The 11,025-nt window shown below is 42.3% G+C and overlaps 1 protein-coding gene across 1 annotated transcript in view; it reads right to left on the bottom strand.

Annotated features, from left to right (window-relative positions):
- Nucleotides 1–424: 424 nt before the first annotated feature.
- Nucleotides 425–11,025, bottom strand: part of lrp5 (low density lipoprotein receptor-related protein 5) — a 43,473-nt gene continuing 32,872 nt past the window's right edge. The window contains 18 exon segments of the mRNA XM_032546886.1: nucleotides 425–1,609; nucleotides 2,011–2,042; nucleotides 2,044–2,109; nucleotides 2,190–2,332; nucleotides 2,419–2,661; nucleotides 2,759–2,869; nucleotides 4,178–4,373; nucleotides 4,375–4,415; nucleotides 5,527–5,652; nucleotides 5,752–5,961; nucleotides 6,319–6,509; nucleotides 6,593–6,798; nucleotides 6,907–7,103; nucleotides 7,663–7,840; nucleotides 7,957–8,105; nucleotides 8,990–9,174; nucleotides 9,870–10,114; nucleotides 10,206–10,341. Of these exon segments, the coding sequence (XP_032402777.1) occupies nucleotides 1,285–1,609; nucleotides 2,011–2,042; nucleotides 2,044–2,109; nucleotides 2,190–2,332; nucleotides 2,419–2,661; nucleotides 2,759–2,869; nucleotides 4,178–4,373; nucleotides 4,375–4,415; nucleotides 5,527–5,652; nucleotides 5,752–5,961; nucleotides 6,319–6,509; nucleotides 6,593–6,798; nucleotides 6,907–7,103; nucleotides 7,663–7,840; nucleotides 7,957–8,105; nucleotides 8,990–9,174; nucleotides 9,870–10,114; nucleotides 10,206–10,341 (2,980 nt within the window). The 3' untranslated portion in view covers nucleotides 425–1,284.

Below are 11,025 nucleotides of genomic sequence, written 5' to 3'. Positions count from 1 at the left end.
GATTTCCACCATGATTAGATTTATATATGGAATTCACAAAAACAAGAAAGTAAGAAAGGACCGGAGGAAAGAAGATGCAAAGAAGGAAGGAAGGAAGGAAAGTATGGAAAGATGAAAAGAAGGAAACATACAGTACAGACCAAAAGTTTGGACACACCTTTTAATTCAATGAGTTTCCTTTATTTTCATGACTATTGACATTGTAGAATCACACTGAAGGCATCAAAACTATGAATAACACATGTGGAAATATGCACTAAACAAAAAAGTGTAAAACAACTGAAAATAGCCCTTATATTCTAGTTTCTTCAAAGTAGCAACCTTTTGCTGTGATTACTGCTTTGCACACACTCTGCATTTTCTTGATGAGCTTCAAGAGGTAGTCACCTGAAATGGTTTTCACTTCATAGGTGTGCCCTGTCAGGTTAATAAGTGGGATTTCTTGCCTTATAAATAGTCATGAAAATAAAGAAAACCCATTAAATTAGAAGGTGTGCTCAAACTTTTGGTCTGTACTGTATATGGAAAGACAGAAGGATGAACACAAGGGAGAAAAGGAGGAGAGAAAGAATAGAACAGAGGGATATGAGGAAGGAACGGGGGAGCACAGAAAGATTGAAGAATAGAAGAAGGGAATGAAAAACACAAGGGACGGTGTTTGTGTTCCATCAGTAAAATATGACTCAGGTGGACTTCCTGTTAGCAGCCTAATGCTTCCTGCTGCTGCCATGTCTGCCAACACTGACAGAGGAGCAGGACAGTGGTGAAATGCTGGGGCCAGAGGGCCAGGGGGGCAGGAAGAGCAGGGGGGCAGAGGCCCTGGCCAGTGGCTTGGCTTCAGTCTCAGTGACCTCTTCTCTTCAGCTGCTCAGTTCAGATTTCCACACTGAAGAGTTAAAGGAAGAAATGGCTAGGTCAGGGTCTGTCAGGAAAAACAGGTCCAGGGACCGGAGGAAGGAGCTGCGGGCTGAATTCTCTCCTCGTCTCTTTTCTGAGGCTTGAGGCAAAGCAGGCATCACCTCAAAACTCCAACAGCTCCTCAGCAGTTCTCCTCAGGCCATGGGCTCAACAGGAGCCTTCCTGAGGACGATTGGAATATCAGATAGAGGATGGGCGGAGCTTGAGGAAGGCACTTCACCTAGTTTGTAGTTCATATAAAGTGGCAGGTATGAGACAGCCCCCCCACCCCTCCACCTGTCAGGCTGACTGTTGGCACATTAGTTTATTTCAGAACAAAGAAGTGAGTCCACTTCATCCCTTTGATTCCACCGGGCGGTTGGAGGGTCATGATGAGTCGGTGCAGGGGGAGGGAGGAGGGGGGCACAGGTGGAAGTAGGAACGTTCAGTGGAAGGGGACGGGGGGCAGCTTTCCTCAGCAGACATGTACTGAGAGCGTGGGGTAGGGGGTGGAGGGTAGGGGTCTGAGTCTGAGTTAAGGTCCATGTAGTATTTAGTAGGTTTGCCGTGAGCGGCGTGGCCCGGGGCCTTCCAGCGCCCCCCCGACAGCGGCATGCCCACAGGGGGATGATGGGGGGTGTAGTCACTGTCACAGACGTCTGTGCTGCAGGGGGTCGTAGGAGGGGCCCCTCCATGGACTGGATGGTAGGGCCTGTGGAGGAAAACATAGCAAGTTAATTCATAACTGGATGGATGGATGGATGGATGGATGGATGGATAAAAGCTCTCTGCACAGGTGAAGACTCTCATCAAGTATTGTGAATATTTGGAGAGGCTCCAACTGACAACATTCTGATCTAAATTCAGATTTATTATTTATTTAATTCATGGAAAACTGAACTGTCATCCCAAGATGGCCTGTTGCTACTTTGTTATGGGAAAAAAACAAGATGGTGATTCCAGGATAAATACATGCAGTTTGTCCTAACAAGACAAACATGAGTTTCCTCAAAATGTGCCCCCTTTCCTCACCATTAGTGCTATAACTAGTGTTTATAGCACTGGCAAGATATGGAACGGTGAAAACTAAACACTGAATTGTGAGTAGGTTACCTGTATGATCTGGTAGTAGATGGACTGTTGGAAGGAATAGAAGATCTCTGTGTTGTAAAGAGACCGATCTGTGGCCGGAGATGGAGGAGGGTTCAGGATCTGCAATCATAAAACAGACATGTTAACTAAGTTAAGTAAGTGAGGCATGGAGTGCAGACTCACAGTGCTGCTGTGTGTACCTTTGGGTAGAAGGCTCCTTTGGTAGATGAGGAGCTGCTGGATGAAGCTCCAGTCACATGGTTCCTGTCGTAGAGAGGGGCTCCGCTGCTGCTGCTGCCCATCAGGCTGACTGAGCTCAGGGTGGACTTTCCACAGGAGATCCCTGCACACACACATCATTTATTAAGACCCAACATAACTGCTGATGGAGCATAGGTCATAGCACTGCAGCTGACAGACTGATCCCACCTTGGTAGGTGCCATGTTGGGAGCTGCTGGGGCTGATGAAGTTGAGAGGCACGTGGGGTGTCCCACTGATGTACTCATGAGGAAAGCTCCCATTAGGACCCTTGTAGCGCCGACACACCACACGCTGACAGACGAAGCACGCTCCTCCCATCACAAACATGAGCAGAATGATGGCAATGACTGGTCCAATGGGGTTGGTGGTTTCATTACTGGGAATGAAGCTTGAGGAGGGAGAAATATAATCTGCACAAGAAAAAAGAGGGAAATGTACATTGCAGGAGTGAATATGATGTGAATAATGTGATGAGAGAAACTGCTGCTGCAATGTAGAAATATTTACCACAAGCCAGCTCATCAGAGCCATCCAGACAGTCTGAGTAATTGTCACACTGCTGTTTCTTAGTGATGCAATGGTTGTCCCCACAGCGGAACTGGTTGGGAGGGCAGACAGCTGAAAGACAGGAGGACAGGTGGGTCCAAAGGAGAACTGGATCCAGACACTCAGAACCACAAAGTCGACACTTCAAAGCTATTTCAGGTGTGGAAGGTAAATCCCTACTACAGGCAAAATGTTTGGACAAATACTTAAGACCTAAAAAGTGTACATGTCTGCATGAAGTGTGTCTGAACATGTGACATTTCACAGAACGTTTCTCCTACAATTGTCCAGGAGGGGGCGCCCCGCCCATCCAATGAGACCGTCCGCCTCAATATAGTAATACAGTATATAGTAAGTGAAGGTGTTCACAGTTAATATTGTTGATTATCCTGTCTAAGTGCCACCAGATCCCTTCATCTGCTGTTTCTGTCTCTACATGGTTGTTCATCTACTTTCAGCTCTCTCAAGCTCAGTTCATAGTCGGCACATTGAACTGAGATCAAGGGTGAGCTCACTAAGTCACACTGCTTATTGTTACCGGCGTTCTTATAAGAATGCTCTGCTACTTATATGCAGCAGAGCATGAAACCTTTTGACTGCATCAGATTGAACTTGGTAAGGAAAAACTTACATGATAGTTAGAGGGAGAGAGATAGACATAGATTTATTGAAGAGATATATAAATACAATTCATGGAAGATGAATAGAAAACATTTTCCAATTTTTTTTTCCTTATAAAAAATTATGTCAGATATTCAGACATATTCAAAAAGCTGTTAAATATATTTTGCTTGTATTAAGGGTCATTACTAATTTGTTCTACAGTCTGGTTGTCTGACTGATCACCAATATTTTAAAAGCCTGAATGATTTTGACCCTGTACTGATTTGTTTCTGTATTAAGTGTACCGAAAAAGTTGTAAAGTTGGTAACACCAGGCAGGCTGTTGTTGAACACAACCCTCTATCAGAGTGTTGGTGGTAGAATAGATTAGTGGTTAACATCGGTTTCACAGGTAGGTGTTGACTGATTGTCCATCACCCAAAATGAACGAAATAAGGTGGAACAATCTGTGCAACCCTGTCACACACCACACTGTTACATCGTGGTGTTGTGTATTCCTTCCTCATTTTTAGGATTTAGGCAGGAAGAGGTTTAATGTCTACATTTCCTTAAATTGTCATATTACATTTATAGTCTTTAAATGTAGAAGTAGAACTACACCGCAAGTCTAAAATAATTTTGTTTTGAGCAAAAGCTAAACTAATTTGATGAAAAAATAACAATAATAAAAACAAAGTTAGAGGAGAACGTTTTGGAACAACACAGGACAAATACTACAGGTCAGCTGCAGGTGATGAGTGTTAGAGTGTGAACGTACTGTCGCATTCATGCTCATCAGACTTATCAGGACAGTCAGGTTCTCCATCACATCGTTTCTGAGCATCGATGCAGTTTCCTTCATCACACTGGTACTGGAAGGCAGAGCAGATGGGGCAGTGCATTTCGTCGCTGCCGTCATCACACTCTGGGAAGCCATCACAACGCCAGGCCATGGGGATACAGCCAATTTCTCCCTGTGGAGCAGGTGAACTGCTCTGTGGAGCAGGTGGGGGGCTCTGTGGCGGATGAAGAGGCAGCAGGAGATGAAATTAGTAATGCCAAAAGCTAAGAGAAGACGCTGAACATGCACAAGATACATTTTGTCCAGTCTGTGTTTTAAGACATCTTGGATTTTTTCCCGTTGTTACAACTGCAAACCAAACCAACACAATGTAGTGTGTAACTGAAGATTAATGAGAATGATGCAGAGTTTTCACTACTTTTTATTAATAAGTATCTGAACAAAATGTTTTTGTGTTCAGATAAAAAATACTTTTTTGTTCAGACGCTGAAACTCTTGCCCATTCTTTTTTGCTAAATAGCTTCAGCCTACACAGGCACACTGGTGTGCAGAGCTGACAGAGGAGGAGAGATGGAGAAGTTTGACAGAGAAAACGTCAACAGAGGAAAGTAAGTGACAGTAACCAGCAGAAAAACACCAGCAAAAACAACAAAGCCATTGTAGCCTTTGGGCTTATTGTGAATGGAATAAGGTTTGGCACGTTTACTCTCTTCTGATTAACTATAAGATGTTGAAAATTTGAGTAAATAATGTTAATAAGTTACATGCTTTTTGGGCAGGAAAGAAGCTGACAAGGCTGGCGAGTAACTAATGTTTACAGTTTAAGCCTTGAATGTTACTGTTCAGTCTGCAGTAAATGTTACAAAATAAGTTCGTACACTGCTGTAGCTCATTTTATCAATCTTTTGATAATCAAGTATGCAGAATGCTGGCGCCGGTATTTTGCACATATAAGTAAATATCATCAGGCTCTCAAAAGTATTTCAAATGTGGGTGGAGGAGGATGGATGGCCATCCGATGCAACCTCCCTCAATTGGTTGCATTGGATTATATTTAGAGGAATCAGTGTCATAATCCTTTCTTACTTTCTATTTACTTCAGTTATGCACAAAGTTGTGTTGGTCTGTCACATAAAATCACAATGAGATACAGATATATTAATGGTGGTACTGTAATAAAATGTGGAAAAATTCAATAGGCATCAACTCTTTTCCAGGTTATAACAGTGAATTTCCTCAGTATGGTCAATATTTCTCTCCATATTCTAATCAACACCAGTACTTATTTTGTCCTTCAGTACGGCTGTGGTTATGTGAGGTTTTACCTCCACAGTGCAGCAGGTCTTGCAGTAAAACCAGATGCATGGGACAGGAGCAGGATGATGTTCCATCACCCTTTGCAATGCAGATATGAGAACAGCCTCCATTGTCTCGGGAACAAGGGTGGGATGCTGGGTAGAAGAAACAACAAAGACATTTATCATAACATCGGTCTGATGAAGTGTGCAACAAGAAGTTGATGATAATGTCAAAGAGCATTAAATCTCTACCAAACTCTGATGGGTCCATCTCCCATGCTGCGTGGATAGATGTCAGGTATGATATCCGTCCCTGAATGCGTGTGCGGAACTCTCCAGTCAGTTTATCTACCCTTTCGATCATCTGCTGCTGCCGGTCAATCCAGTAGAGATGATCCCCCAGAACTGTCAGCCCCATCGGCTGAAGGATATTGGAATCCTGCAGGACAATGCGATTGGCCCCTGAGAGAAAACAAGAAATGGACTTCAGCGATGGTTTCTTTTCTCACTCTAAACAGTTTATTTATATAGATCATTTCAGCAATAAGGAACTTCAAAGTGATGAAAACATAAAATAACAAACAGGCAAAAAACATTACCTCATAGTGTTATAATAATTTTTGATTTTTTTTTTTACATATTTGTTTAAACTGTCACTATGTCTTAACTGTATAATATGAGACAGATGAACATCTGCTGATGTGGATCATCCCCTGCTTGTTTTTACATTAAATAGATTTTTTAGTAACAGTAACTAGTAAGTATCTTGAATTCAATAAAAACATGTGAAAATAATACTCTATGCAAATGATTACTCACCTGTCAGGTCGCTGCTCTCGATGCGTTTGAGGTCAGCATCAACCCAGAACAGCTTTCCCAGCTTGTTGTCCAGAGCCAGAGCTACAGGTCTAATCAGACCAGTGGAGAACAAGGACTCTCTCTCTGTTCCATCCAGACTCGCTCCTTCAATCTTAGCAGAGTGCTCCTGTACAGTAGTGAAGTACATGTACCTGTGGGGAGGGGTAAACCTTAAACTCTTGTGACTCTCCGTCACTCTGACGTGCTGCGGTGTGTTCACTACAACAAACGTTACCCTTTTTCTGCGTTGACCACGATGGCTCTTGGCTTATCAGTATCATCCTTGACAACCACACCGACGATGCGACCGTCCATCTTCTGAACTGTGATGGTGTTGGTGGTCTCACAGGTCCAGTAAATGTGGCGACTGTAGGGGTCAAGGCTCAGGTCATGAAGCTGGTTATCCACTTGTTGAGCAGGACTGCTAACTATGATTGAAGACTAAAGGTGACCACAGAGAGAACACAACACCAACATTTTAGTCATATAAAACTTCAGCAACTGTTTCATTGTCAGGGTTGCTAAAAGCTCTTCATTTAAGTGTGTTACCATGGTGCCATCATCTCTGGCCCTTCGTATGTTCTGCCGTCCATCCAGCCAATAGACCAGGCGCTCCAGCGGATCGTAGCTCACAGCTCGGACGTTCCTCGTGACATGAATGGGAAGGATTATGTCCGGACTCTGGTCTCCCAACACCATCCTGCTAATGCTGGCCCGCTGGCTGAAGAGCAAGAAACTTGAAGGTGCTGCAGACAGAGACGGGAAGGAGGTCTTTGTCAAGAGATGAACAGCAGGATTTAAGCAAGAGTTAGGGTCCATCTTTGAAAACAAGAGTTGGACTTTGCTCAGTGCGAATTGGTAGTGCGAATCGATTAAAACAACAAATAGAGGCTGATCACATTACATGTTAATTACATTACATACATACATACTTGATAGCAGCATAAAAAATGATTAAAAACAAATTTTCACATCTTTAAAAAACTTAGAAGTTTTAAAAAGTACATTTTGGCCATAAATTAAAATTGACAATCATTCTTCTTGTTTAAGTGCTGCAGTTAAACCATTTGGCTTCATTTCAAAGAATTCTTATGCAAAAACCATTTCTCTATGAACTTGTTTTTGCTCAACAATCTTCAGCTTGGAGCACCAGAAAGTCTAAGAAATATTATATACATATTATTATTATTATTATTATTACATACTATCATTTGCAAAAAATGTTTTGCACTATTTAAGATGAAGCCACACTGCTGTGTGGAGTTTACCGTTTATTATTTTAAATCCTTGCCTCCTTGTACTTACAACTACAGTTTTTCCCGTCAGGGTTGAGGGTGTAGTGGAAGGCGCAGCGGCACTGAGCCCCAGCAGGAGTGGCCAGGCAGAGATGGCCACAGTTCCCATTGTTCTGTGAGCATTCATTGGTCCCATCCTGACGGGAGGAGTGGAACACCAGGATGTCCAGCATCAGCTCCAGCTGACCCTGAGATGGAAACAAGTGTGATGGAAACAAGGTCAGCAACTCCGTGTAGAATTCTAGTTAATTATAACAATTAAAATTTTAGAACTCTCCAAAATGGCTTCCAACTTGTTCAGTACCTGCAGGACCACGGTGCGGTTCAGCCCGCTGCGTTTGTCAGCCCGCTCAATGCTGCGCAGGTTGAAGTCTGTCCAGTAGATGAAGTCCCTATACTGAGTGAGTCCAAAGGGGTGAGGAAGGTCATCCACGATAATCTCCCTCTGAAGGCCTGGAGGACCAATCATACATTAATGCTTTCAGCCCGGTTCTGGGAGTAAGCAGTGGATCTGGCTACCGAAGCAGATCTCAGTTTTCCAAAAATGTGGTTAATGATGTTTATGGAGGAACTTTTCTGCCATAATCTAGGTGCACGTACTTTCAGTCTGAAAGCAGGATTTCATGTCTTTTGTTCTCAAAACGTGTAATGCTTGTACTCAAAACTTCTCCTCGCGCTCAGACATAGTCTCCGCTTGGATTCTCTGCTCGCTTACGAAACATATTCTGCTTGCTTCTGGAACAAAAAATGCACCGTTGCCTGGGAGAAACCACAGCCTCAGCTTTCTGCTCCATGGTACACTCAGCCAGCAGTGTGCTACTGATATTAGGCAGGAGTTTGTTCACCCAACCAACTCAACCAGAGAATGTTTCATAAGGGAACAGAGTTCTGCAAGAGTGCGAGGAGAAAGGTTTGAATAAATATTACAAGTTTTCAGAAGAAAGACATGAAGCCCTGCTTTCAAAATGAAAATGGAAGCAAAAGTATTAAAAGTTTTGAGAACAAAAGACATGTAATCCTGCTTTCAGACTGAAAATGTGTGCTCTCGAATTATGACAGAAAAATTCCCCAATAGACGAAATCTTTTTTTCATAAAGAGCCAGGTTGGTTTTGCATAACTCTTACTCCTTTCATGAGTGAAATCATCACATGAAAACCTGCGTCTTGTTTTTACTTTATCTTAGTCTGATATTCAAGTTCACTGGGTAATGTAAAACATTTAAATCTGACAAACTTTTTGCCAGCTCTGTATGCTGCTTGCAGAGTTCAATTGTGTTACAGAGGAATGGTCTGAGCTCAGATGCTCCATTAATGATGACTGATGTGTGAAAACAAACCTTGCATGTTGGTGCATTCAATCATACATGTGTCCAAATCAGTCCAGTAGAGTCGATGCTCCACATAATCAATAGTCAGTCCGTTGGCACGGCCCACCTTATCCACTAACGTACTGATGGTGTTGCCGTCCATGTAGGCTCTGGCTATGCGGGGACGACCACCCCACTCTGTCCAGTACATGTAGCTGTGGAGATAGCACACAGCTTTAGGACTCGGCCTCAGACAGGGCTATACAAAACACACCGGAAAGGAAGGACAGAAAATAGACCAAGACTATCATCAGATTTTGTGGAATGTATTGCCATAATGATAAAAGTGTTTGTTAAAGTATTTTTAAAAATTGCAGCCGTCTTGTTGCAGCCACATACAGTATGTCACTATGTACAGTCAGGGCCTGTCCATAGTGACCATCCAGTATTCGATGATGATTACACTTGATTTTGATGATGGCATTTGATAAAATGACAAAAGGATAAGGGTGGAAACATGAAAATAAAATATTAAGGAAAGAATTTAGAACATTAGAAAAAGAGAAAAGTAAGAAGAAAAAGGGACACAACAAAGTATACGTAAGGAAGAAAGGCCAGAAGGACATATTTACACTACTATAAAATGTATAAATATAAATATTTTCCAAACTCTTTTTTTTCTTTTTCCATATTTCATGAGACCTTGAAAAAACTGAACTTGTGCTCCATAGTTTCTATACTTAACTAGACTTAGCAGGAACACTTCCAGGTGACTTTCTGTGGATCATGTTGGATCAGGCAGCTCAGTAGGTTTCACTGATTTGGGCAGTTTTTTTGTTTTTTTTTTTGGTACTGAAGCTCACTTGGTTCGGCAAATATGTCAAGTAGTTATTAAATATTGGATTCCTACCCATTGGCAGGATCCAGAGCTAGAGATCGTGGGTTATCCAGCAGGCGTGGGTTATCCAGGTCTTTACAGACCAAAACTTGTCTGTACTGGCCATCCAAGCGGGCCACCTCAATGCGGTTAGTGCCAGTATCCGCCCAGTAGATGTTACGACCCATCCAGTCAATGGCCATGCCTTCAGGGTAGTCAAGTCCAAACTCTAGGACGTGTTCCACGGAGCTGCCGTTCATGTATGCTCTGCTGATGGTCTGGTAGAGAGAATGGAGGGAGGATGAGACAAGTGTTTGCTTTTCTCTTCATCAAACATAACCTATATATAAGTGGAACCATGTCTGGTACCTTGGCCTGTATGTCTGTCCAGTAAATTCTCCTTTCTGAAACATCAAAATCAAGAGCCGAGGCCTCTTTGACTCCTGTCAGAGGGATGGCCACATCGTTGCTGTTTGTGCCCAAAGAAATGCTCCTGATGCTGTCCCTTTGGAGAACATATATTCACAGCAGTCAAATAAAACCAAAGCTGTTGCTGAGACACTCACATGTTTTGTGGGACATTAAACTCACTTCTTCATTACTGCACATTAGAATCATCTGAATCATATTTAATATCTTCTCAAAAGTAAAAAGGGAAAACATGAAGTTTAAGTGAGTACAGAAACACAGAGGTTGTTACTTTAAGCTCAGCAGAAGCACAAGTTAGAAGAAAAAAACATTTTACAAACAAAAAACAGTCAAAACAAACAGCGAGCATGAGCCGAGTCAAAATCCTTTATTTATTGTATAACTGGGATACCAGAATATTGCATTAACAATATTTTTTTACCTTACACCTTACTGACGTGTTTCTTCATTTTCTTTCATCGCATGAACGAAAGTTTTAGCATCTCAGTCACTTAACTGATAAAGTATGGGCATCAAAAGAAGGGAAAGGTCTACACTAAAGGTCAAAAGCTCTTATCAAATATTACACCAAAGCAGTCATTTGTGAAATTAACAAATCCCCAAACTTTTTTGAGCTAATGCACAATTGTGAGTTTACTGCAAATGTTCCAAAAAAAATCACTTAAAACATTGGTTAAGTGATACTAACTCCCACCTGCAGGTGGCACAATTTCTCATTTCTACTACACTGCTGCCTCTGACTTACTTCATGTGAAATTGT

The sequence above is a fragment of the Xiphophorus hellerii genome, chromosome 2, assembly GCF_003331165.1.
Source record: "Xiphophorus hellerii strain 12219 chromosome 2, Xiphophorus_hellerii-4.1, whole genome shotgun sequence".
NCBI classification, from domain to species: domain Eukaryota; kingdom Metazoa; phylum Chordata; class Actinopteri; order Cyprinodontiformes; family Poeciliidae; genus Xiphophorus; species Xiphophorus hellerii.
Note: the sequence above shows the minus strand (reverse complement) of the source record. Positions and strands in the feature narration are given on the sequence as shown.